The sequence below is a fragment of the Rousettus aegyptiacus genome, unplaced genomic scaffold (assembly GCF_014176215.1).
Source record: "Rousettus aegyptiacus isolate mRouAeg1 unplaced genomic scaffold, mRouAeg1.p scaffold_m13_p_12, whole genome shotgun sequence".
Classification (NCBI taxonomy): Eukaryota; Metazoa; Chordata; class Mammalia; order Chiroptera; family Pteropodidae; genus Rousettus; species Rousettus aegyptiacus.
In genome coordinates, this window is record NW_023416287.1 from 50,539,184 (window position 1) to 50,563,447 (window position 24,264).

Below are 24,264 nucleotides of genomic sequence, written 5' to 3' on the forward strand. Positions count from 1 at the left end.
ATTAATTTCAAAGACAGCTTATGAGATAATCAGTTAGTTTTTCTCCATGAATTTTCTTTCGGAAATAATCAGCTCCTTAATTTCTTTAGGGCTCTGGCTGCCCATAGGCATTTGCTGCTCAGCAGCTGCTGCAATGCAAACAGCTCTGACTCCACAGATGCTAGCTGTTCCTGGGAAAGATACTGCTATTTGTCAAATGTGGCATTGGGATGAAGTTTGAGGACAGGATTACAATCAGATATCTTTATTCAAGATTTTCAAATGTGAATAAAATAAGACACAATGCCTTTCACAGGATTTTACAGAGGGACTTCTGCACATTCATCAAACAAAGTAACTTTAATTTTGATAACTCTTGCCTTTGTCTCCACTTCATTCTGTTCCTTCTCTGTTCTAGCACATACCTCCTGCTGTCCTGACACTGACTATGTGAAACCAAGGGTCCCTATGACTTCGATAAAATTTACTCTAAATTCTAGCTTTAGAAATCACCTCTCTTTCTCTCCCTCCCCACCCCCTTTCTCTCCCCTCCAGCCCTCAGAGACCTAGCCTTTCCCCAAGATAATTAGCAACCCCCAAGGCAGAGAAGACAGTAGTCTGGACCTGACTAATGGTCGGTCACACAGTGGGGATTTCTGACAGGCTAAAGATAACATCTTGACCTAAATTATGTTTCAGCTTATAAACCCTACGTGGAATGACCCCCTGGCTACTTTCCCATGAGACAAGACAGAGGGACATAGAAGCAGACCTCAGAACTGTCCTCAAGACCTGAAGAAAAGATTTATCTCTGATCAATTAGCTCCCAGCATGAGCCTGAACCCCCTAACCCCCAGTGTCTTGTGACTTTACCCTATATAATCTGTAACCTACATGCCATCTGCCATCGGGGAGTCAGCTTTTTAGCATTAGCTCCCATTTCCGTATTGGCCAATTCAATATTAACACTTTTTCTTTCTATACTGTGAACTACTGCTCATGCATTTCTTAGGGCTAGTGCTCACAAGCAGGCAGACTCATTAAAAAAAAAAAAAAAAAAAAGCACTGGAGGCCCAGTAACATATGAACATGTCTTCATTCCTTCACTAAATTATTCCTTCACTAAATTGAGGGCAGGGATGTATTGCCTTATTCTTCTTTGTATCCCTAACACCTAGGACATTTCCTGGAGTTTAGAATGGGTTCAATAAACCATTGCTTTCCAACAACACTCCCAGGGGTTACAAATACTGCTGGTCTACAGTTTAGACATAGCTCAAGTAGCAAAGCAGCCCCAGGACCTGTGCTGTAAGAATCTGTAATTGCATGGATTTGATTGGGGTCCTGGGAAGAAGTAGATAGCAAGCTCAAACAAGGTAATTGAGGAGACTTCACTATGCTGTGAGCAGCATTAGAGGTCACCAGCAAGAACAAAATGAAGGACCTTAGGGTAACAACTGGGAGGATGAGCTATTACCACCCCCAGACCAAAAGGGGCAAAAGGAGGGAGAGGTTACCAGAACCAAAGAATTTTGAAGCTGGAGAAGGAAAGGGGTCATGAAAAGAGCTCTGTTCCTGGGTCTGTTCCTGGGTGTCTGGAATAAAGGAATACAGGCACTTTGTGCTTACTAGGGAAGGGAGGAAGAATAAAAAACCCAGTTTCATTCCCTTCCTACCTGTGCCTCCCATTGGCCAGACCCAACTGGGACCTAGAGGACAAGGGGGCTTGTTGATGAACCCGTGAGAGCCACCCGGAGCACAAAATAATGAAGAATGGAAGACTGGGGGAACTATCCAATACAGGAACTTGTGACCAATTGGGCAATTTACTTTTTTCTATAGTTAAAAGTAAATACCCTTGAAGCAGAAAGAGTTTACAGCTGCCTGAATGCTACCTGGAAAAGACTGCAAGGAGTGTGTGTTGTTTCTGAGGCAATCTTTAGGAAGAAAAGAACCTCAAAGGGCTTGATAAGCAGGTGCGCAGGTGCGGCTTTAAGGATAAAAGAAAAACAAGACAAATGCCTAAGGCAAAAGACATAAAGGAAGTGCTGGGAAGCAATTAAAAGACCATCTCTGGAAGTTAAGAATTGAGTGGCCCCTATAGGGTTCTCCAGGAGAAACAGAACTGGAAGGTTGAGTCTAGGGGCAGGCAAGAAGACCAGTCTTCATTCTGCCTAAAACCCTCCTACTCCTTTTTAGAATTTAGATGCAATATCACCAATGGACTTCCAAGATTTGGGAAAGAAAGCAAACTCAAGGAAAATCAGAAACAGCGCCATAACTAAAGAGTCAGCTCCTAAAAAAGATCCAACCAGAAGTTTCTTGAGAAATATGATTTTAATTATTTATTTATGTGTGTGTACATACATATGGATTCCTCATTAGAGCTCTAATCATGGTTTTTGGGAAAGCATTAAAAAATGAAAAGAGCAAATCCTCATATTTGAATTTTCAACATTTTAAAAACCAGTATCTTTCACCCTGAAAGTGTCACCTCCCATCCCTGAGGGATGTGTCACGCTCCTCATCAGTAACAGTGGGGACAGTACTAAGCACAGCAATCCTTCGCAGTTGTGGAGGGCAGCCCTAATATCTGGAATCTCAAGGAAGTGAGAACTTATTCTGGATGCTGACTAATGAGTCAGATTTGGGTGCTCTTTGCCAGGATGATATAATATAATATTGACTGACGTGTACCAGCTCCTCTATCCACCACCTCCATCCCCTATGCTAATCCCATATTCCAAGAGATAGATATGGCACAGACAGTTCACCACTTGCTCCAGGGAGGATTGTTAAGAGCAAAACAAAAACAAAAACAAAAAAACCCAGAAAACAAAAGATTCCAAGTGAGAGACCAAAAAAGGAGTTCTGAAAAGAGATATTAACTGTCAGAACAATTTTTTTTTTTTAAACCACCCCATTACAAACTGGGGAGAAGGGAAAAATCCAGAGAGAAAAAGAGCATTATAAGCAATTAGAGGCCCTGTACTCAATGTCCCACCCCCAGAATAAGGCCACGATGTATTCAAGTGGGAGTTGGAGTCATCACAGGTTTCCTCAAGAGGTTCGGAAGAATGTTTGATTCCTGCTTCTCTTCATGAATTAAGGGAGGCTGCTGTAGAAACACCCCACATCATGAGGACAAGAAGAATGGGTAGAGATGAGCTTGGTAGGCTAAGGCAGGTGGGGTTGGGAGTTCCCTGAGTTGCCTAAATGCTATTGGTTTTAGCCCCAAAAGAAAAGGAAAAGGAGACAGACTGATTCTCAGTCTGACAGACACTTCTGGCTAGAGATAAAGGGCCTGATGGCAAGGGCTACTGAGTGGGTAATTCATAACAGAAAGTAGGGTGGGAGCCATGCCCGTGACCGCAGATCCATGTTTGCATCCCGAGAACCCTGTACCCAATTCCGCTGGTGTCAGGGAGTCAGATCGGGGCTCAGAGAAGCTAGAAGAGGGAAGGCAGGGCCCAGAACATGGGTCTCCTGATTGCCTATATGGAGACACTGGCTTAAAGCAACAACACAGAGTGGAAGCAGGGGCATAAAAAAGAAAGATCCCGAATATTCCTAAATTTTAACCAAAAGCAATTTAAAAAATACTAAATTGGATGAAGCTGACTGGCTGTAGCTGTGATAGATTACATTTTTCTACTGTCAGCAATGGGGATTAGAGTTAGAATATAAATTTGTTGCCAGGAAAAAAAAAAATCATATCCTGTGACTGTGAAATTGATGTGTATTACAAGACTGATTGATTTTCTCAGTCTCCATTGCTTAAATGTTATATATGAATATTCAGTTAAGTTTAAATTCTATCTAGAAGTAGCAGCTCTGTGGTCTGACTTCTGCGAACAATGGAGAAGCAGATTCTGGTTGGCCATCTGGCCTTGACCTTGATCTTACCTGAGGCCTAATTTAGACCCGGGATGGCCTCACAGGTCTAGCCCATGTTGAAGGAACATCAGGCCTGCCTGGAAGCACCTGGGCCTATCCAGGTTTTTAGTCCTGCCTAAGAGGTCAAATGTGCAATCAAGCTCTGCTCACACACGTGACAAGATGGCTGCCACGTGCAACCTCACTGCCTACAAGCAGCACCTGACCTTTCTGCTCACCTCTCCTTTCTAACATCTTAGCGCATCCTCATATTTCCCCTGGGTTACCCAAACTATTTCAGTTCCTAAGGATCTCTCTTGCATAAGCTAGGGACTCTTAGTTTCAATGTTAGTTAAGTTTCTGCCAGAGGTTTGTTAGAAAGACATACATTTACCATAGGCACTTTGAAGTAATTAAGAATTGTTAGAAGCTATGCATGGATTTTCACCATTAGCTAACACATCTTTTCTGATAATGAGGTTGTTCAAAATGCTATACAAGATTAAGCAGATGTTTCTGCTCTACATAAGAACTGGTGAGCAACTGAATGTGACATCTGCCCTAGAGCCAGGTCTGATGTTCATAAAATAGCTATTTTGTGATCCCCAAGATATCTGTACTCTGGGGGTTATATACTAAGCTTTTAAATGTAGAATTCAAATGAAAACATCATGAAGCACCATTATATAAACATGATGTTCATATTCGGTTTATGAACACCAAGCAAAGTCATGGTAAATAAAGCCTTTTGCAATCTTGTTCTACCCAAGGAAATGTGATAAATGTATACAATCCCTGAAAATGACAATTTTCCAAGAAATAGTATTCATTTACTATCGGTGAATTCCAAAACCCTGATGAACAGGCCAAAGATGACACCTCTGCTTAACTCTGCAAAGCTTTAATATCTATCTTACTACTGTAATTTGGGGGAATTTACTCAATAACATGGTGCAGGCTTGTTTTTATATGCAAGACACAGTGAACCCTTCAGTAATACCTGGAAGCAAACTAAGTTTGATTTTTATAATAGCCTATGAAAAGGCCTGAGCTTTTATATCTGCATGATTCCATGTCATGGACATTAAAGGAAAAACTTTTATAATACTCAGGCAAGTTTTCTTTGAGACCTGGTCTGGAAAACAAAGGAATGAACGTACCAGAATACCAGCAGGTCACTTCGGACATTCTGACCCCTGCCTAAACTGCAGTTAGGCCAGCACTTTGCTTACAGATATGAAGTGGTGACTGTAAGAGGAAGGAAGGGATACCCTGTAAAATAACAGTCTTCCAAATCCATTAGAAAAACCTGTGATAGTGCAATAGTCCCTATTATCCAGATAGTACAGCACTCACAAAGGTATTTAAAACAGAATAAAACAAAGTGACTCAAGTGTGTGTGCATTAATACACAGTAATTATATGCAACACTCCCTAGTGCCCAACATTGGGTAAAATACCAGTTGAACATCTTCAACAACTCTGTGAGAAATACTATCTGTACTATTGTAATTTATTTGTACAGATAAAGAAACAAAAGCTTAAAGAGAGAGTTCAACACTGGCCTGAGGACCTATACCTGGTAAAGGAAGATCTAGGATTCCAACTCAGGCAGCAGGACCTCAGGCCAGAACTCCTTGCCCTGTACCTTTGGTATTTTTCCACAGGCTACTTGCAGTGTTGCTACTTCTCAAGCAGTAGTCATTGCTAAATAGCTGCCTTTGAATGGACAATACAGCCAACTTTAGAGAAGCTTCTATTCATCACTGAAAAAGCATGCCACAGTACACTCAAAGCACTCATACATTTTTAGGATCTAGGAAGCTGCCAATAAAGTTTCCAAGGCATTTCACAAGAAACCTTGAGTTCATTAAGGGATTGTTAATCATTTCATGTGGATATCATCACTGTGCTAATTTATTTTAAAACTAGAAATGTAACATGCACACTTTATAAAAAAAAAAACCCTAAAGAAAAGCTGTGACATCTATCAACCGATTTATGACTGAATTATATAATGCTATATCAATTCTTAGTCAATTTACAGAGAGCAAACTATTTCCCAAGTTTTGACTCACAGATTTATCTCTTACTGAAGCAATAACGTCCGCTCTAAGACCGATTTCCCCACGTCTCAGAAATGGGATACCATAAGGTTATCATCAGAACTAATTAAGCAAATGTGTTAGCTATTATATCCTCATCATCAGGTATATCTAAAACTACTATTTAATGTAGAGCAAATTTTTCAAAGACGAAACACGTTGTACAAATAAATTATTGTTACTTAATTGATTATGTCCTCAAGACTTGTATTCTTTGATCTCTAGAGGTTCTAAAAGTGATAGTTTGGAAAGAAAACTGAAATAGGTTTGTAGCGACTAAGAACTATCCTGTTGAGGCTCTTATAATCCCACTTTTCTACATCACTGATTTACTAATTCACCAAGTACAGAACTTCCATATGACATGACTTATATATTTTATTCACTACGTGTTGTACCTCCAAATAAATCTAAGTATGGAAATTTTATCTTATGCTTCTTAACATCTCAACACTACCTAACTGAACACAAGAGTCTTGGTAAGCCTTCATTTAGATTTGAGGTCAGAGTGAGTTATCAGGCTAACGATTGCTAATCTCCATGGTAAATGTCAAAAGTTATATGCATGAGTTTCTGATGTTGCCGAACCATAAATTTTTTTTTCAAAGAAATAAAGATTATACTTCATAAAAAGAAAAAAAAATATTTTACAATTTCTTTTGCCATGCTGTACAAAGCACAATGCAAATATCGCCCATGGGCACACAAAATTAGGCTTTGAGCAATCAAGTATTTTAATTACAATGCTGATTAACACAGTTCATAACATAAAGGTCATGCTTTTCCAGGTTACCTAGGTTTTTCCAGGTTTCCAAGTTACCACTACTTGATACCAGTAAATATGCACAGCGCTTATAAAAATGTCGGCTAATATTTGACTGCAAGCGAACAAATCTAAGTCTGGCCTCTGGTTAGAGACCATCTCACATTGCATATTTGGGAAAATGTTCCTCTCCGAATTCTGTCTCTATAAATTCATAAATGTTTCCTCGAATAGTCCTGTTTTGAGGGTTCAAAAAAATTATGTCCATAAATTATTCCAAGCTTCTTCAATAAGTTACATTTACTGAGGACCTATGAATATAGCTAACAGCTGTTAGCAGTTACTGTGTATCAGGCACCATTCTAAGCACTTTACACATTGTTCAGTCCTTACAATAACCATGTAAGGCAGGAACTACTACCTCCATTTTACAGATATGACAACTGAGGTTTAGAGAAAAATTCACACACCCATTATTGAGAGATGCTATTTTGAATAATAATCCAAAAATCAAGAAATTCTCCATTGGGTGGAATAATGGACTGAAACTAACAGGATGAAACATTAGGAACGAGGATGGAGTTCAGAAATCTGAGCTGCACATGTTTAGGATGATTGATTTCTGGCATGAATACAGTTCATATGAAAAAAATGAAGAGATTTTGGCCAAAAGCAAAGTCAGTACATGCCAAGAGCATTACATGGATGCCAAGAAAACTAACTGGCTCTTAAGTGGCATAGAAAGATATTATACAGAAAAGGGGAGATGATTATCTTAAATGCAGCAGAACTGAAATTCAGCTTTGGGCATCACATTAAGGAAGGATGTTGACAGCCAGGACTGAATTCAGAGCAAGATGGATGAAGAGAGACTGTCAAGAAGCCATGCCACATGTGAAATGCTGAAAGCACTGGAGAACTTTAGAAGACTCCAAGGAAGCATGATCACTGCCTTCAAATATTTCAAGAACTGTCTTGGGAAGAACAATCTGTGTTGACTCATGATACAAAAATAGAACCAACGAGAGGATAACAGAACCAATGAATCAACTAACACTAACAGCCAGCTTTGTATTAGCTATGGGGGAGGAGGAATGTTACTGAGGTAAAAGAGGCAATCAGTATCCAATGGGGTCTACATGCTAGCCAGAGACAAGATAATGCTTTTAAAAAGAATATTCATCTTGCTGAATATGGGAGTACATAAATATTAAAGAAAAGATATTGGTAACCTAGTCTTTAAAAATTTGGAGAAGAGGCTGATGTAAGGAAAATGGTGAGATAGCGCTTTAAGGAGAAGGGAGTTGTGGAATTTAAGCCAGACTCTGACAGATGAATCAGTTTATGAATCCAAAGTGTTCAAGTAACTACCCCAAAACCAAATCATTAAACAGAATTGCAAACAGATTACTGAAAATGCTTGGTGAATCTACCTAGGGTTTAAGAGTATACAATAATTCTCTGTAATACATCTCTTCTCAAACTTTTACAGTTCCTAAGAGGTAATGTGATTCCTTCCCTTCTTTTCTTACAATAGTACACCCCTCACCCCGCCCCCACCCCCAGACACACAAAAGCACAAGTGACAAGATTTATATATTACTAGGGAAGAAGAATAGATACTATCTTCTTCGAAAAAGTAGGTCAAAAAAGGAAGTACAAATGGTCTGAGAAGAGAGAACAGGGGGGCCTCATTCATAGGGTGACACAGCCTCCCTGAACTGTTCTATGTCCTGCAGCTACTTCCACCAAAACCTCAAAGAGTTTTCTTATTACCTCTAGAATGAAAAATACAGACAGATAAGGAATTTATCATTCACTCAGCATTGTGTAGGAGAAAATGCCCAGGCCTTGGAGTCAAACAAACTTTCACATACTTACCCTGCCACTTATCAGCTTAGTTATTAACTTGGTCAAGATATGTCACTCCACTGTGCCTCAGTTTCTTCATCCATAAACTGTGGACAGCCACTTCTGCATGGAGTTTATGCAAAAATTAATGAAACGGGGTTCCTAAAACTCCTGCACACTTTCTCTAATTTCTCCCCTAACATTACCATCAGAACCTACAGATTTCTAGTGGTAGAAGCTCAGACACTTCTGTACTTTGGAAATTGTATCACTTCTTGAAAAAGTTCAAAATGGGTTTGTCTAACACTGCTTTCTGATTTGTTGAATTTCATAGATTAGAAAGCAGTTTTGAAGGGACTGCAACCTCTTACTGGTAAGAGATTTCTATAGATTTACCTTTTCCAACAAGAGATTAGGCTTTACAGTGTTTTGTTTTGTAGGAAGAGGAGGTGGAGGAACTGGGGGTGGAGGGAGTGGGAGGGGGAGGAGGAGGAAGAGGAGGAGCTGCTATTTCCAGGGAGAGATCAAGTGATAAGTCCTGTAGTATTTTTTTAACTAAAATATACCAGAAGATTCATACCTACTGAGGTTGGCAAAGAATGAAACAAAAGACAATGTTTAATATGCTATTATTTAAAAAGAATCTTTTGAAGTGAATTTCTGTCTCCATTTTACTTCTATTTTCACAAAGCACCCTGCCTTGAATAGTAATACGGCTTCTGTGGATGTCTTACACCAGTGCGGAAGGCACCTCATCAACCAGTTCGGGCTTTCCGATAAACTCTTGCCTTCAGCAGGTAGGACTGTCATGTGGTTATGGCCTGCATTTCTCCAGTAATTCTTTTGAAGTTTACAGAAACACTATTGGGAATGAGCTCTGCAAGTCTTGGAGCAAGAAGAAAAACAGGGTGAAATACCTCCAGGTGAAACATCTCTATTATCATCTACTTATTTCCCAAGTTTCAGGTAGTTAAATACCACTTTGGTACACCAGTAACTGAAATATTGGCCTTCTGTTTTTTTGTTTTTTTTTTTTTTTTAAGCAAAAGATAATAGACCTTTCATAATCCAAAGAGTGATTTTCGTGAAGCACAAGGCTGGTCTCTTGGAAAATCTAAACTACAGTGACCTATAGCTACGCTGAAAAATCTCTTTACAAACCTGGCTCCAGTTTTACTATGTTTATTAATAACACAAAGAAAGTTTGAATTTTCATGTTCATTTAATTAAATACAGTGAACAAATCTAGAATTACGCTAATCTTCATAGTTCACAGAGACTAGACTTGTTTACTCTGCTTACTTACAAACCCTGGGTTTGTCTGGTATCTAAGCTTTGTAAACCTATTATTTATTCATCACTAGTCACCTAGCAATGAATGTCCATCTAATCAGCACTTACACTGTCTAAACACTCCTCTCAATAGTTTTTTTTCTCCCCTTTAAATAATCCATAATCCAGGGGCTTCTCCTCTATTACTAAGAAACAATTCCAGTTTCTCAATCCCTCCTTACTTCTGTTTACACAAGCACTTGGGAGTGGATGTTCCTGGTGCAATCTTCTCTCTGTGAATGGTCTTATCAGCAGGTCACACTACACCTTTAGAGAGTGCTGGTTTACTCTGTCTTAGAAGACAGTGGTGAACTGCTTCTCTGCACGTTTACTACAATAATACTGCACATCTTGACTGAGCTGCTTTCAACCACTGCTTTTGGTCAGTCAGCAAGACTGATTCAAAACACCACCTCTGGGGGTTTTAAACAGGCTTTGAAATACATTCCTGCACTCAGCTCAGCTGGGGTCAGTAGGAGGCCTTCCAGTAAATCTGTTACTTAGCTTTGTCATTCTACTTGTTGCAGAGGGACTCTGATTTCCTTTTAGATCATCTCATAATCTATTCTGTTATTTTTTCTTAAAATTTTTGCCAGAACCTTGGCTAATAGAGCCTTGCATTATTATTCCTGTTGTCTTCGGAATTCCTTATCTGCAAAGATTCTGGCTGTGTTGTTTTGTTTTCTATCTGATTTTTATCTTCAGCTTTGATCATAAGGTCTTTTGTTTATATTTTCAAATGTAAACACAAGTCTTATCTTGTTAAACTTGTCTTTGATTAGCACAGTTGCTATTCAATTAATCACTTGGTTAGAGTTTAACAAGAGCCTCACGAAATTTGTAGACAAGGAGACATGTACATAGAGGGCGGGGCAGTGATTATACACAGAATTATAGGGGCCATCAAAACGAAACTGTAGAATGTGAAACTTTAAAAACAATTTCTAAATATAATGCAAATTCCTTATTACTTACAAAATTTAAAATTAAAGAAACTCTCCCTATTTGTTTATAATCAGAGTACATCAGTGTTAAATTATTTTCACAAACAAATGAGCATGTCATATTGCCACATCCTAGGTGTCATGCTGAAATTTATACCCTATCTTGGAGCCTGGTTTTGCTTACCCCCTTCTGAAATCTGAGGATACAAACTAAAAAGAAAAAAAATTCTCTTACCCCTCTCCCTTACACTGTACAAAAAAAGCAATCTTTCATCAAAGTAAGCTTCTTATCACACTCTAACTTAAAAAGAAGGCTCAATGGGCCAAAGTACACATTTATTTTTTATTATAAAATACCCTGGTAAAGCAACCGAAAAACAATAAACTATAAACACAGTTGTAAAATATAAAGATGATGCTGCTTAACTAAAAAGAACCCAGAATGCTCTAAAGCAAATGATTCTAATATAAAGGAAATGAAATTCAACTAAACAACAAAACCACCCTTCGGAACATTCTCTCTTCCCTCCAAAAGACAACACAAACAAAAATTAAAAGAAAATAAAGACAAATAAGGAATTATTGACAAAAGTGGCTGTACGGAAAACGGTATTTTGAAAGTTAAACACGACAGGTTAATTAATATTATGGGAAACTTTCTGGGAAGAGCAGGCCATTTGTGTTTCTTGAAGTAGACCCTCTGCTTGCTATTAATCTGACTAATAAGCATACTCTTAGACAGGTACCAATTTCTTTAAGAAGGTACATAAAGGAAGAGTAGGAAGAGGCCAAGAAAAAAGCAGGAGAAATGGGACAAATGCAGGCCACACAAATCCCCAGGCAGGACAGGCACAGAATGAGGACTCCTCCACTTACCTGTCTTCTCTGGGACCAGAGCAATAACACAGCCACTTCTGGTTGGTGCCCTTTGTTCTAGCACTGAAAATAAGAGGAAGAGCTTGGTACCATGACCACAGTTAAAGAGTGGAAGAGTTTTTTGAGTAATCGAATCTACCTCCGTAGATGTTTCTAAAATTAGATAATTACATAGAAAAATTGGATAGTGTAAAAACTCCAGCTTAAAAACAGAAATTGGCATCGAAAGACATCTAAGGTATTCTTTTTTATGCATCTATTAAGGTCTCATTTTAACTAGTCTTCCCAAATTAGTAACAGGGCTTATCTACTTTCCTTCTAATTGGACCTTGAGAAATTTACATTAACACCATAAAAATCTTCGATAGGTTAAACAATTACAGTTACTATCACTTAACATTATGTACCTAGAATCTACTAAAAAAAAACCAAACTGTAAGTTCCACAAATGCAGTCACTTAAAAACTGATTTATTAAAAAGCTGTAGCAACTATGTACTCTCTTCTTTCCTCTTTTAAATATAAAAACAAGACTGAGAAAAGGAGGCTGTAGCCCAAGTGATCAATTTAGGAAGTGCTCTGAACCTTACCTCTTAGCAGGTTAAAAGTCTTCAGGGGTGATATTCTTAAAGGAGAAGCAAAAAACATCTCTGTGACCATGTGTCCTCATGGACCAGAGGTGGGGAGGCCATCCCAGCCCACATTCACCCCACCCCACCACTGAGCACTGTTTTCTCCTCCAACATAGAACAGCGCTGGCTGTCTCCAGCCCTGCAGGGCCAGAGAAATATAGGGCAATGGAGTTCCTTGTCTAAGTGGAGAACTAATTCCCACTGCACGGTAGCTATTTAAAGAGGTGGTGCCTGCAGGACAAACGCGGCCTCCGAGCCTTCCTGTTTGTGTCCTAGCTCAAATTTTCATCCATTTCCTAAGGAAGAATACAAAGTGTAATAAGCCTCAAGAAGGCTGAGATTTATGAAAACAGTGTGCAAGGGCAATTTTTAGAAACAGATTTTCCCTTTCCTTTTTTTCTCTACAAGCAGATATGAGGCTTTAACAGCACTTGAAAAGTGAAAAGCAAAACTATCTGTTGTGGTTTGGTAAAAGTTTCTATTCCTGAAAGATTTTAACTTGAAACATAGGAAGGAAAATATTTGTGGATGATTAATCCAATATATATTAAATAATAATGCAGAAAAATAAATAACATGTGACTTATGGTCAGCAGTAAGGGTTTAATATGAAAAACATTTGTCATTTACCAGTTTTAATTAAAGAAATTCACCCAATCTCTCTGGGCCTGTTTCTTTGTCTGAATAAATGGGACTAATAACATGTATTTTGCATATGTATTGTGAGAACCCTGTAAGATGATGACTATAAAAGACCCTATACTTTGCCTCATATAAAAGTCAGATCATGGTACCCAAATTCCCAGCTGCTGTTATATAATATCAAGCATTATTAGTAGCTTGATAAAAAGAACAAATACATCCTCTCCAAAGTGATATATATGTGTTCATTTGTTTGTGTATTGTCTGATTTCCCACTGGCACCAAAGTTGTAGGAGGGCCAGAGACCTTATTGGTAATATATTAACATGAAATATGCAATAAATTTTGTTAAATAAATGCATAATTTCAAACAAAATCAAGCACAATGCTCTACACATAGTAAGTCTATAACAAATACTTACTTTTTTCTATAGAGAAACATCCCAGGAAAATGCAATGTAACAGAATTTTAAGACAAGTTGGAGCTCTCAAAAACATTTGAGATAAATATGACTACATATTTTGTTAGATCATTCTGCTCAATATATTATTAAAATGATTAATGTGCAAACAACTTCTCACAGCCTGAATATTAGGTACAATATTCAATATGAATTAATTCACTGAAAACAATTTAGCTTAGTTCAGAATTTACTTAAAATCCTTTCTCTGGCCTGTTTCTGTTAAAAATGGAAACTCTCTTCTGGTGCCTTTTAAGTCCTAGCTTGGTGCCAGTTGGATCTGATAGACCCACTAATTTTTTTTAAGAGTATTACCCAGACAAGAAAGATAAAGATGGGTGGTCCTTTGTGGTTCTTATGATCCAACTACTAATGTTTAATACAACATAACGTGCCAGGAGACAGGATAGTTTCAGGGATCTGAAACAATAGATTTCATTCTGAGCCTTCACATTGTTGTCTGAATCCAGTTCAGGCCAGTTCAGGCTACAAGAAACAAAAATCAATTCTTTGATGAATGCTCATTAATCTATTCCGTGTATAGAAGAAATGAACTTTAGTGGATATTTATCCACTTTACAAAATTACTAAGAGAAGAAAGATCCTAGATCTTAACAGGTAATGAGAAACATAATTCCCTCTTACTTCTAAGGATTTCGCTTCCTTTGCTTAAGAAATAGAAACGTCCACTTCTCTCTTCCTTTCCTCTCTGCCCTCTTTCTTGGCCTCCACTTCATAGACAAAACAAGAGCTCTACTACTACAGATATTTTTGAAAGTGTTAAGAATGGGAGAACAGATTTAAAGGTGTTGACCATGAATGAAATCATTTTAGTTCCAAAATATGAGGAAACATTTCATAATCATAAAACCTGAAAGTTCTATAGCTTTTGGATGATGAAAAGGAGTCTCTGCAGAACAGAGTGGTAGTCGAATAAAAAACAAAATTTACTGCCTTTAGCAAGTATCTATTCTGTTTTACTGAGTTCAAAGTTTCAGACACTGTGAAGATGTTTTTCAACACATCCCTCCTCCCCCCCCCCTCATAGTTTCCCCAGTGCAAGAGGCATTTCTAACTGAGTAATTAAAGATTCTAAAGAAGTTCTGAAATAGATTTTTGACAACTTTTAGCAGCAAGACTTTCTCACTTTACATATAGCCTCTGGTCTACCAAATACCAGTCTATACGGAGCTTCTGGGTTCAACTACCAAGGTTATCAGATGCGACTTAAATGCCTCCTGGAACATGCACATTTGACACTAGGGGAGGAGGAAGAATTGTGGAAATTGTCATTTAACAGTCAAGTTTCTTCCTCATCTAATGTAAGAACTCTAGTAAACACCCATCCAGAAGCTCTGACATCCTATCCTGGGAATTCTGAGATACCTGCCAGCCATTTCCTGGATTATTAGCTTGCTTCAGTTACTGATGGACTTAATCAAGGTATCACCGTGTATCTGGTTAGTAAATAAAAAGGTAACTTCACGTTACTGATTAGAAGGTCCTTTTTGTGCTATTTCTATCATTATTTGAGACCATATATCTGATTTTAATAAACATTTATCTAACGCTACAGAGAACATAAAAATCAATCATATAAGAGAAGACAATTTATAGGTATAACTGAAAGATGCAAATATCATAGAACACATTATTCCAAAGTCTGCCATTACTAGGCATGTGCACTGCTCAACAGAACAATGAATTTCTCCTTTTTGCAATCTGTTGTTTTATAGAAGGACAGCCAATTTCCTGTCACTGACTGTACTAGCTATGATTAGTTAGGAATAAAATAAGTGAAAGAAGGTTATAATGAAAGATTAATTTTATTGATAAGGAAGTATTGTGATAGCAAGTTAATTCTAAGAGTTTAGGGCTATTTTTTTTTCAAAAATAAGAAATAAAGGAAATTTTTCTCCTTTTTTTTCTCTGTTTCAACTTGCTGTGGGCAAGGGCTCTGCTAGATGCTTTGAAGACACAAGGTGTGTAAGTGCAGGGTTCCTATTCTTAATTCATGAACTAGTAAGACAGGTACAAAAATAATTACAATACAAAGGTAGTATGTAGTCAAGGGGGAAGTATAGCTTAATATCAAGAGTGTAGGACATGAAGTAAGAAGGACATAGGTTCAGGACATTAATTAACTGCAGAAGAGACCAGTAAATTCAAAGACAAAATAATATAGAAAATATGTTACATGTCCGTTATATCTCAATTTAAAAAAATAATAATAATTAAAACTAAATGTCAATTATATCTCAATAACAAAAAGAAAAGAAAAGGCCTAAACTGAAAAACAGGAGAAAAAGGCTGAAAAAATGAACAGAGTCTCAGTGACCTGTGGGATAACATCACGTATTTTAACATAAGAGTTACTGGAATCCTGGAATGAGGACTGGGTAATGAAAATGATATAAAGAAATAATGGCTGAAATATGTCCAAATTTGATGAAAACTATAAACCAAAGATCCAAGAAATTCAATGAAACCCAACAAAGATAAAACAAAGTAAACCACAGCCAGGCATATCATGATGCAATTACTGAAAAACAGAGATAAAGAGAAAATATCAAAGCAGCACAGTGGGGAAAAACCAGACATATTATGTACAGATGAAAACAATAAGAATGACTGCAAACTTTTCATTAGAAATAACATAAGCAAAAAAAAAAAAAAAAAAAAAAAAGGCAGCAGAATGACATCTTTCAAGTACTGAAAGAGAAAAAAAAGGTTAACCTAGAATTCTACATCCAGTAAAAATATCCTTCAAAAACAAACCCTAAATAAATGCTATCTTAGACAAACAAAAGCACAGAGAATTCATGGCCAGTAGATTTGTACTACAAGAAATGTTAGAGTGAGTTTTTTAAGAAAACAGAAAACAATACCAGATGGAAACTTGAACTATATACAAAAGAATAAGTGAAGGAATTTGTAAATATGTGGGCACATAAAAAAGAAAGTATTTCCTTATTTGTTTATCTTTAAAATAAAACTGACTGTTAAAACAAAAATAATAACAATGTATTATAAGATTTTTGACATATATAATAAATAAAATGTATGACAATAATATCGCAAAGGACAGGAAAGGTAAAGTGAAAACATAAAATCATAGGTTCTTATGTTATACATGGAGTGACATAATATTATTTGAAGGCGGGATCTGATAAGATAAAGTGGCATATTATAAATTCTGGAGTGACTACTAAAAATAATCAACAAAGATTATTAATATAAGATTACTAATAATAAATAAGAGTGGAGAGAAAATGGAATACTAAAAAAAATAAAATACATTAATTACTTAAGTAATCCAAAAGAAGGCCAGGAAAGAGGAAGAAAAGGGGGAGGAGAGCAGGTGGGATAAAAAGAAAACATATAACAAAATAATAGACTAAACTCAGCTCTATGTGCTGCCTACAAGACATACACTTTATAAAGATACAGAGAACAAGTAAAAGGATAGACTAAGTTTATCATGTAAACACCGATCATAAGAAAGTTTGCATGGCGATATTAATTCAGACAAAGCAGACTTCTGTGTCAGTTTGGGTCCGGGGGCAAGTATATGTCAAGAACTAAATCAGAGGTTCAGGAGATTTAGCAGAGGAAACACTTGGAAAAAGGTAAAGGTGAGAGGGACCAGGACTGAGCAGGGAAAGGCCTTCAGACATGAATACAGATCTGCCACCTGTGAAAAGAAAGGAGAAAGATTTGCTTTAGAAAAGCCTTAGACTGCAGTGCAGGTCTAAGAAAGTTTCAGCCATGATGATGAGCAGTCCCCATAAGATATTGTCCCTTAGAAGACATGGCATTATGCAGCAATGGCCCAGCTCTAGTTTCACATTGTGTTCAACGGGCTGGCAGCATTCTGTTGAGAGAGTAGCCACAGTGCAGTTATGTGGCAGATTCCAAAGGTGTGGCAGCAGAGGATATGATTTAAGTTTACATCCTTTTGGAAAAGAGGTCTGAATAGTACAACTCTACAGCTACCACAACTTTAAAAGGAATCTGACCAAAGACAAAAAGTGATATTTCTTAATGATAAAAGGCTAATTTCATAAAGAGAACCTAATAACCCTACAAGTGTATACATTGAACCACAAGGCTTCAAAATATTTAAAGTAAAAACTCTCAGAACTGAAAAGAGAAAAAGACAAATCTCAGGGATAGTTGGAGATGTCAATACTTCTCTCTCAGGAATAGACAGCACAAGTAGACAGATAATCAGGAAGAACACAGAAGGCTTAAAAACAGCATCAACCAAATTAACTTAAGGAATATATACAGAATACCCAAAGGAGCAGAATACACATTCCTTTTAAGTTTACAGGAAACATCACCATGATAAATCATGTGCATGGCCATAAAATATATCTCAATACATTTTAAAAGATTTAACTCATACAAAGTATGTTCTTTGACCACAACAAAATTCATTTAGAAATAAAAAAAAGATATCTAAAAAACTCACAAGAATTGGAAATTCACACACTTTTTTAAAAAAAAAAAATTTCACATTAGAATTTTTATAGAGGAAATTAGGAGTTTAAAAACATTACATATGACACACAAATTGATATAGCCTAGAATAGTTCCTTGATTCTACCTGAAAACAGACAGCATTTGTAGTTGAGAGATGAAGTATAATTTCAGGCTTACACATTTAGGAACTAGTACTTGATAAAATCACATTACTTTCCAGAAACACAGTTTCTTCATTTATGGTCTACAGTGATGACCAAGTGAGGTAATACGTAAATATTCATATATAAATATACATAAATAATACATAAAAATTCTATATACAGCCTAGTGATCTTAAAAATATTGATGTTGTTCTTTTCCTAATTGCTTTCAATCATGTGAGGTTCTCTTGTGCTTTTTCTGGTATTTCCACGTACACATTTCTTTATTGAATTTCTTCCTTTTCTTAAAAAAACCATTGATTAATCTACCTTTCTGACATGTTAAATTCAAATGCAAGCAACAGACTAGCTCCTTTTGTGTACCATTCATTTAACTTAAACACTACCCAGAGAGTGTCCATGAGGGGTTTACTGACTAATCTTTTCTCTGGATATTCTTTCTCATTTCCATTTTTATTTTTTTCTCCTCCTCCTCTTGTTCCTCTTCCAATTTCTCTTCTACATCCTTTTTCTTTTCCTCTTATTTTTTTCCTTCTCTATTTTTTATTTTCCCTTCTTTCATCTTCACTATGATTCCTACTTGATTGCTCTGGATTTTGATCACAAGTTATAACTGGTTGTTTCTGTATCCTAGATTTGAAGTATCAGGAGCTCTCTCCATCTTGAAAAGGTTTCTTCTCATGGTTTCCAGGACACCATCCTTTCCTGGGTTTCTATCTATATCAATGGCTGCTCCTTCAAAGTTTTCTTTGCTCTACCTCTCTACCTCTCCCAACTTTGGTCCTACTGAGTCACTCAAAACTCTAACATGCTTTTAAATAAGTCAGAGATGAAAGAAGAAATCCTCAGGAACATTAGAAAATATTTTTAATTGAATAAGCAAACTACAACATATCAATATTTGTGAGATGCTGCTAAAGCAATCCTTAGAGGAAATTTTATAGCATTAAATACTTATATTAAAATAGAAGAGAGGTCAATAATTAATGCCTAATCTTCCATTTTAGGAAGCTAATAAAAAGCTCAAATTAAATTTTAAAAACTAATTAGGGATAAAAAACAATGAAAGAAAGAGCAAGCATGTGAAAATCAGAAAAAAATGGGGTTTTTTAAACTGAGTTTTGAAAGGTGAGTAAAACTGATAAATTTGTAACTGTTGATTAAGAAGAGAGAAGACAAAAATTACCAGTATCAGGAAGGAAAAAGATGATTGCCCCTAAATATCCTACAAATAGTAAATGAATAACGAAATGTTATAAACAATCGAATGCCAATAAATTCAATGAATACACACATGAAATAGACAAATCCCTTGAAAGATATAAACTACAAAACTGACGGCATAAGAAACAAATCTGCCCATGTTTATTAAAGAAACTGAATTCACAATTTAAAACTCTGCCACAAAGAAATATTCGTCCTGAATGTGTGCTAGGGGAGCAGACAAGTGAGCTTTTCTTCCATGCCCATTCTCTCTGCCTTTCCTTTCTCAAAGTACTTCAGAAAAGGCTGTATTTTTGACAAAGCCTTTAAATAAAAGTATTGCAAAACAAAACAAAACAAAGAAAGGTCTCCCGGATGTTATCAAACATTTAAGAATGAAAAAGTTCTTAACCTACACAGAAAATGAAGGTAGAGGAAACTCTCAATCCATTGTAAGAAATCAAAATCACCCTGATGTGAAAACCATGCAAACAACAAAAACATAATGTTCATGCACATGAATGCAGAAATCTTCAACAAAACATTAATAAATATCATCTAGTACTAGCTAATGACTTCTTGTGTTTGACTGCTTAAGTCTATAGCAACAATTACTAACTATGAAGTCATATTTTTTCTTGTCATTATAAGTCCTCTCTCAGAGATAAAGACTTAAATTTGCATTGGTTATCTGATTTACACTAAATAGTATAGGCCTTCCTGGTTAAATGCATTGTTATACTATCTAAGGCAATGCAATAAAATGGTTGGTATATAGCGAATGCCTACGATTTCTAATTTTGCCAGTTTTTTAGTACCTAGGTTGGAATATAACATTTACTGGGTCAAACAATTGCTTGCAGACTTCAACTGATTAGGCACAGATATTCTATTAAAGTGAATTTATTATTATTATTATTTATGCCTACAGAACCTGGTCTTCCTAGGTGGTCTCCCATCCAAGTACTAACCAGGCCCAACCCTGCTTAGCTTTGGAGATCAGACATTGGGCTTGTTCAGGGTGGCATGGACATAGACCATGGACTGTGGCTCCACTGGAGCATGAACCCAGGACCTTCTGCATGTAAAGCAGATGTACTAACCACTACACTATGAAATGATGTCCTTAAAATGAACTCTTTAATTAGCCCTGAAGATAATACAGGAAAACTGATGAGATTGGATGCCAAATGACCTTATAAGAAGTTATAATTGCTTTGAATTCCAAGGCAGGCTTAGAAACAGAATCTAAGGGTTTTAGCTTGTTCTCTGGGCTAGCATATCGTTCATATCCAATTGGTCGGAGAGCAAATGCAGTCTCAGAGTGGAGCTTTTAAGCTCCTGAAGATGGCCTTGTACTGCAATAATGTTAGGGAGAGCTTAGACCTTGGCTGAGGCCTTCCTTGACTGTAGCAAGGAGAGAGGACATATTCCTTTGAATTTTCACAGCAGTTTGGGCCGCTCTTAAAACATACAGTTTATTGTCCTGAGCTATTCTCATGGTGATTAGGAACAGTTTGAGGACAAAGATTACCACTTCCTTATCATATTTGTATATATGGTGGAAGTCTTACTATTATTTTCAATTTTCCCTTAGCAAAGTTGTAAACATTTCTATTGAAGTGAGTCAAATCCACTTCGTGACTAATAATAATCAGTATTAGATTTATATCTTTTCCTTCTTGGTAGATAAAGCAATGGGCGATTATGAAGTGAATGGCACAGTAGATTCCTCCTCAGATATATTCTAGAGATCTACCTGAATATCCAAACTGATCAATACGAAAATGTTTTTATAGGCTGATGGCTACCTTACAACTTATATTTCTTATCATATCACAAATTAACTGCTTTTTAAAATTTCACTCACTTTTTTTTTTCACTTAATGGAAAAATTACTGAAAAAATTAAGCATCACTTTGTTCATTACAAAAATTCATAGTGGACTTGTTAACATTACATATATATAAACCAACATAGAATTTGATTCTCTAGCTGTTAATTTATCTAAAAGATTTTCTGGCTAGGAACTTACTTCCTCTTTACCTTTATCCTCTGCATTCTCAGGCATAAAAGTTTCCACATACTCAAAAAAGCAGAGAAAAATATAAAGCCATGTTGAGATTCAAATCCTGGCCAAGAGTTAGTTACCCTTAGGCTAAGTGACTGCACATTATCTATTCCTTAACATACACAACATACACAGTGTACATGATGGAGTCTCTGCAAAACGAAAAAAAAAAAAACCTCATTTCATAGAACATTCGACAGATAGTAAAGCCAAAATAGGTTACATCCATTAATTCTAATTTAGCTTTCTTCGCAATGGGTATTTTAGAATAAAAATGGTGAAAGAGACTAATGCTATTGATCCTGTTGAACCAGTCACCATTCCAACAATTTTAATACAACAGCAGGATGTCTTTATGCAAATGAGAAATCACCCAGTAGTGGCAATGACTGTAGGCTATGGTACTTGAGTGATGGACTTCATCCTTGTAGGTAACTGCATATCGTGGAGGTTTTTACCTCAATTATCAGGGTGCTGTACTTGTCTTGCCCTATGAGTCTACCACCCATACTATTAAATAAAAAACAACACGTCTTTTATTTATAAAGTGCCTTTCTTAAGAAATACCAAACTACTTGATTTCCATATTTTCTTGCTCTCCCTATTCTTATTAAATGGTGATCACAGCTGTATAATTGATAACGTAGGTAATTTTTCAGTAAGCTTTACATGATGGGGTAGTGATGGCAGGGGAGTAGAGAGAAGCTAAGAGAAGGACGAAACTAGAGGTTGAGATGTGAGCAGAATCTATACCAGCACACAGCATACTTCATTCTGACTTAGGCTAGGGCTGACATATAAGAAACATTTCATTCAACGAAAGGTTTTGAGAACATCAGGTACCTGGCCCTGTGTTGGAGACAAGAGGTTCAACGAGGAGCAAAGACAGACATATTCTCAAAAGACTCTCATCAAGATTTCTGTCTGAAGGGGAGACCAATCATATAACTACAATTACAAAATTGAGATAAATGCCAAGAGCAATGGCTTCTCTGATGAAAAGCTTTTTGAGCTGAGATTTGGCAGGTGAGTAGGATTTAACTAGGTGAGGAGGGTGGTAAGGTCAATGGCCAGAAGAATATTACAGGCAGGACAATTAGTGTAGGAGGGTGTGGGGCATGTGAGCAGCATGAAAAAAGGGCAAAGCACAGACAGTGCTGGAAAGGTAGATGTGGCCTTGCAGCTACATGAAGAATTTCAGTCTTTATCCTTAAAAAATGGGAAGCCATTAAAGATAATTTTAATCAGAATTTTATTATGGTCTCCTCAAATTTTATTTGTACAAAGCATACTAAGAGGAAACATGGAAATCTTAATGAAAATAATTCCCACTGCATCTTCCAAGATGGTTTACGTATAATATAGTCCCTTTTAGTGTACAGTAAAAATGACTTGACTTGATGCAAAGATAAAACTTAGTCACAATTTTCACTCACCAAACAAATATTTATCGAGTACTTTACTATATGCCAGACACAATTCTTGGCACTTGATACTCATCAGAGAACAACATGAAGACCCTTACCCTTATGAAGTTTAATTCTAGTGACAGAGACAATAGAGATAATAAATAAGTAAATTATGTAGTATTTAAGAAGATAATAAGTGTCATTAAAATGAGAAAGGATGAGTAAGGTTAAAGTGGATCAGATGGGGGGAGCAAAAGAGGGAGGTAGCAAGTTACCTTATTAAAATTATTAAGGACTCTTTTGGAAGGTGAAATTTGTACAATGTTGGTTGATTATCAAACTAAAAGTTTCTGTAGTAAAAACATTATTCTAGTGCCATTTCTAGACATACTTCATGTTTAATGTTTGAGACAAAGATGAAAAGAAATATTAGTTATTTCTCAAAACTTACTGCTTCTGTATTTTCTGTTTTCTGTCATAGTGCTTCTTTTGACAATATTTTAAATGCTGACTGAAAATTTCATTATACTTTCCATATGACATTAATTTATTAATAGGCAAAGAAAACCAGCCTCACCAGTGTTAAGTGTAGGTTCTTTCTGTTGAAAAAATGCTGATAGATTTTTATTTTCAAAAGCCCTTATGCCAGGAATGGTGAAAAACCTAGAAGATGCCTCATAGTAAGAGATACAGCAGGAGGCAGAAATGAAGGACGAATGGATATTACTAAAGTAATAGTACTTGCATAATTAGGGAAAATTTATCATTAGCTAATACCTTTAATTATAAGCAAGTTTTAAAATAGGTTTTAATATATGTCAAGCTCTCAACCCATCTCCTTTTTGGACTAAGTCTGGAAATGAAACTACAGCTTCCTTGACAACACATATGGTCCCAAAATGATTACTGGGAACAAAAGAAGTAAAATGATTGTGAGGAGGAAATGTGCTCTGAATCCAGGATAGAAAATAGTTCTTGTTTACAATAAGCTGTGAACATCCAGCTTTGACTATTAGTGGGTTTGTGCCAATGATTATTACCTCAACTACATAGCAAGGACATTAAGTCACAGGATGAATGTTGCTTTTATGCTGTACTTCTACTAAAGCTTGATTTTATTGCCCATTTTCAATAGTTCTTGGGCTTTGGTTATAAACAACAGCCTTTGGTAATTTGTCTATAGGAAACACACTAACTGAAGCCTTTAATATTCAATCATATACACTTTAACAAAAAACAAATAACAAAATCAAAATGGGATTCTTTATTTATAAGTCAAATAAAGCTATTTGCCTTACCTAAGAGTTTATGTCTTTAATTCTGATTATTAGTGAACATTAATAAAAAATGATTTTTACTTTTCTCAAGTGTTTATGTTTCTTACATTAGGAAGCCAAACCATTGTCTAGACTTTAATAGGGAAACATGAACAATCAAGATGCCATGGCAGCCTTAAAATAATGACAATA

The 24,264-nt window shown here is 36.4% G+C and overlaps 1 protein-coding gene across 9 annotated transcripts in view; it reads right to left on the reverse strand.

Annotated features, from left to right (window-relative positions):
* Positions 1–24,264, reverse strand: part of ARHGAP28 (Rho GTPase activating protein 28) — a 202,496-nt gene that overhangs the window by 112,974 nt on the left and 65,258 nt on the right. For 2 of the 9 annotated variants that reach the window (XM_016120963.2, XM_036229868.1), the window contains exon 2: positions 11,727–11,789. The exons of 4 other annotated variants lie outside the window; for them this stretch is intronic. In XM_016120963.2, the coding sequence (XP_015976449.1) occupies positions 11,727–11,789 (63 nt within the window). Of the gene's footprint in view, positions 1–11,726; positions 12,238–12,315; positions 12,839–24,264 lie in introns of those variants that run through there. 3 more of the 9 variants (XM_016120958.2, XM_016120955.2, XM_016120950.2) reach the window with 3 other exon arrangements.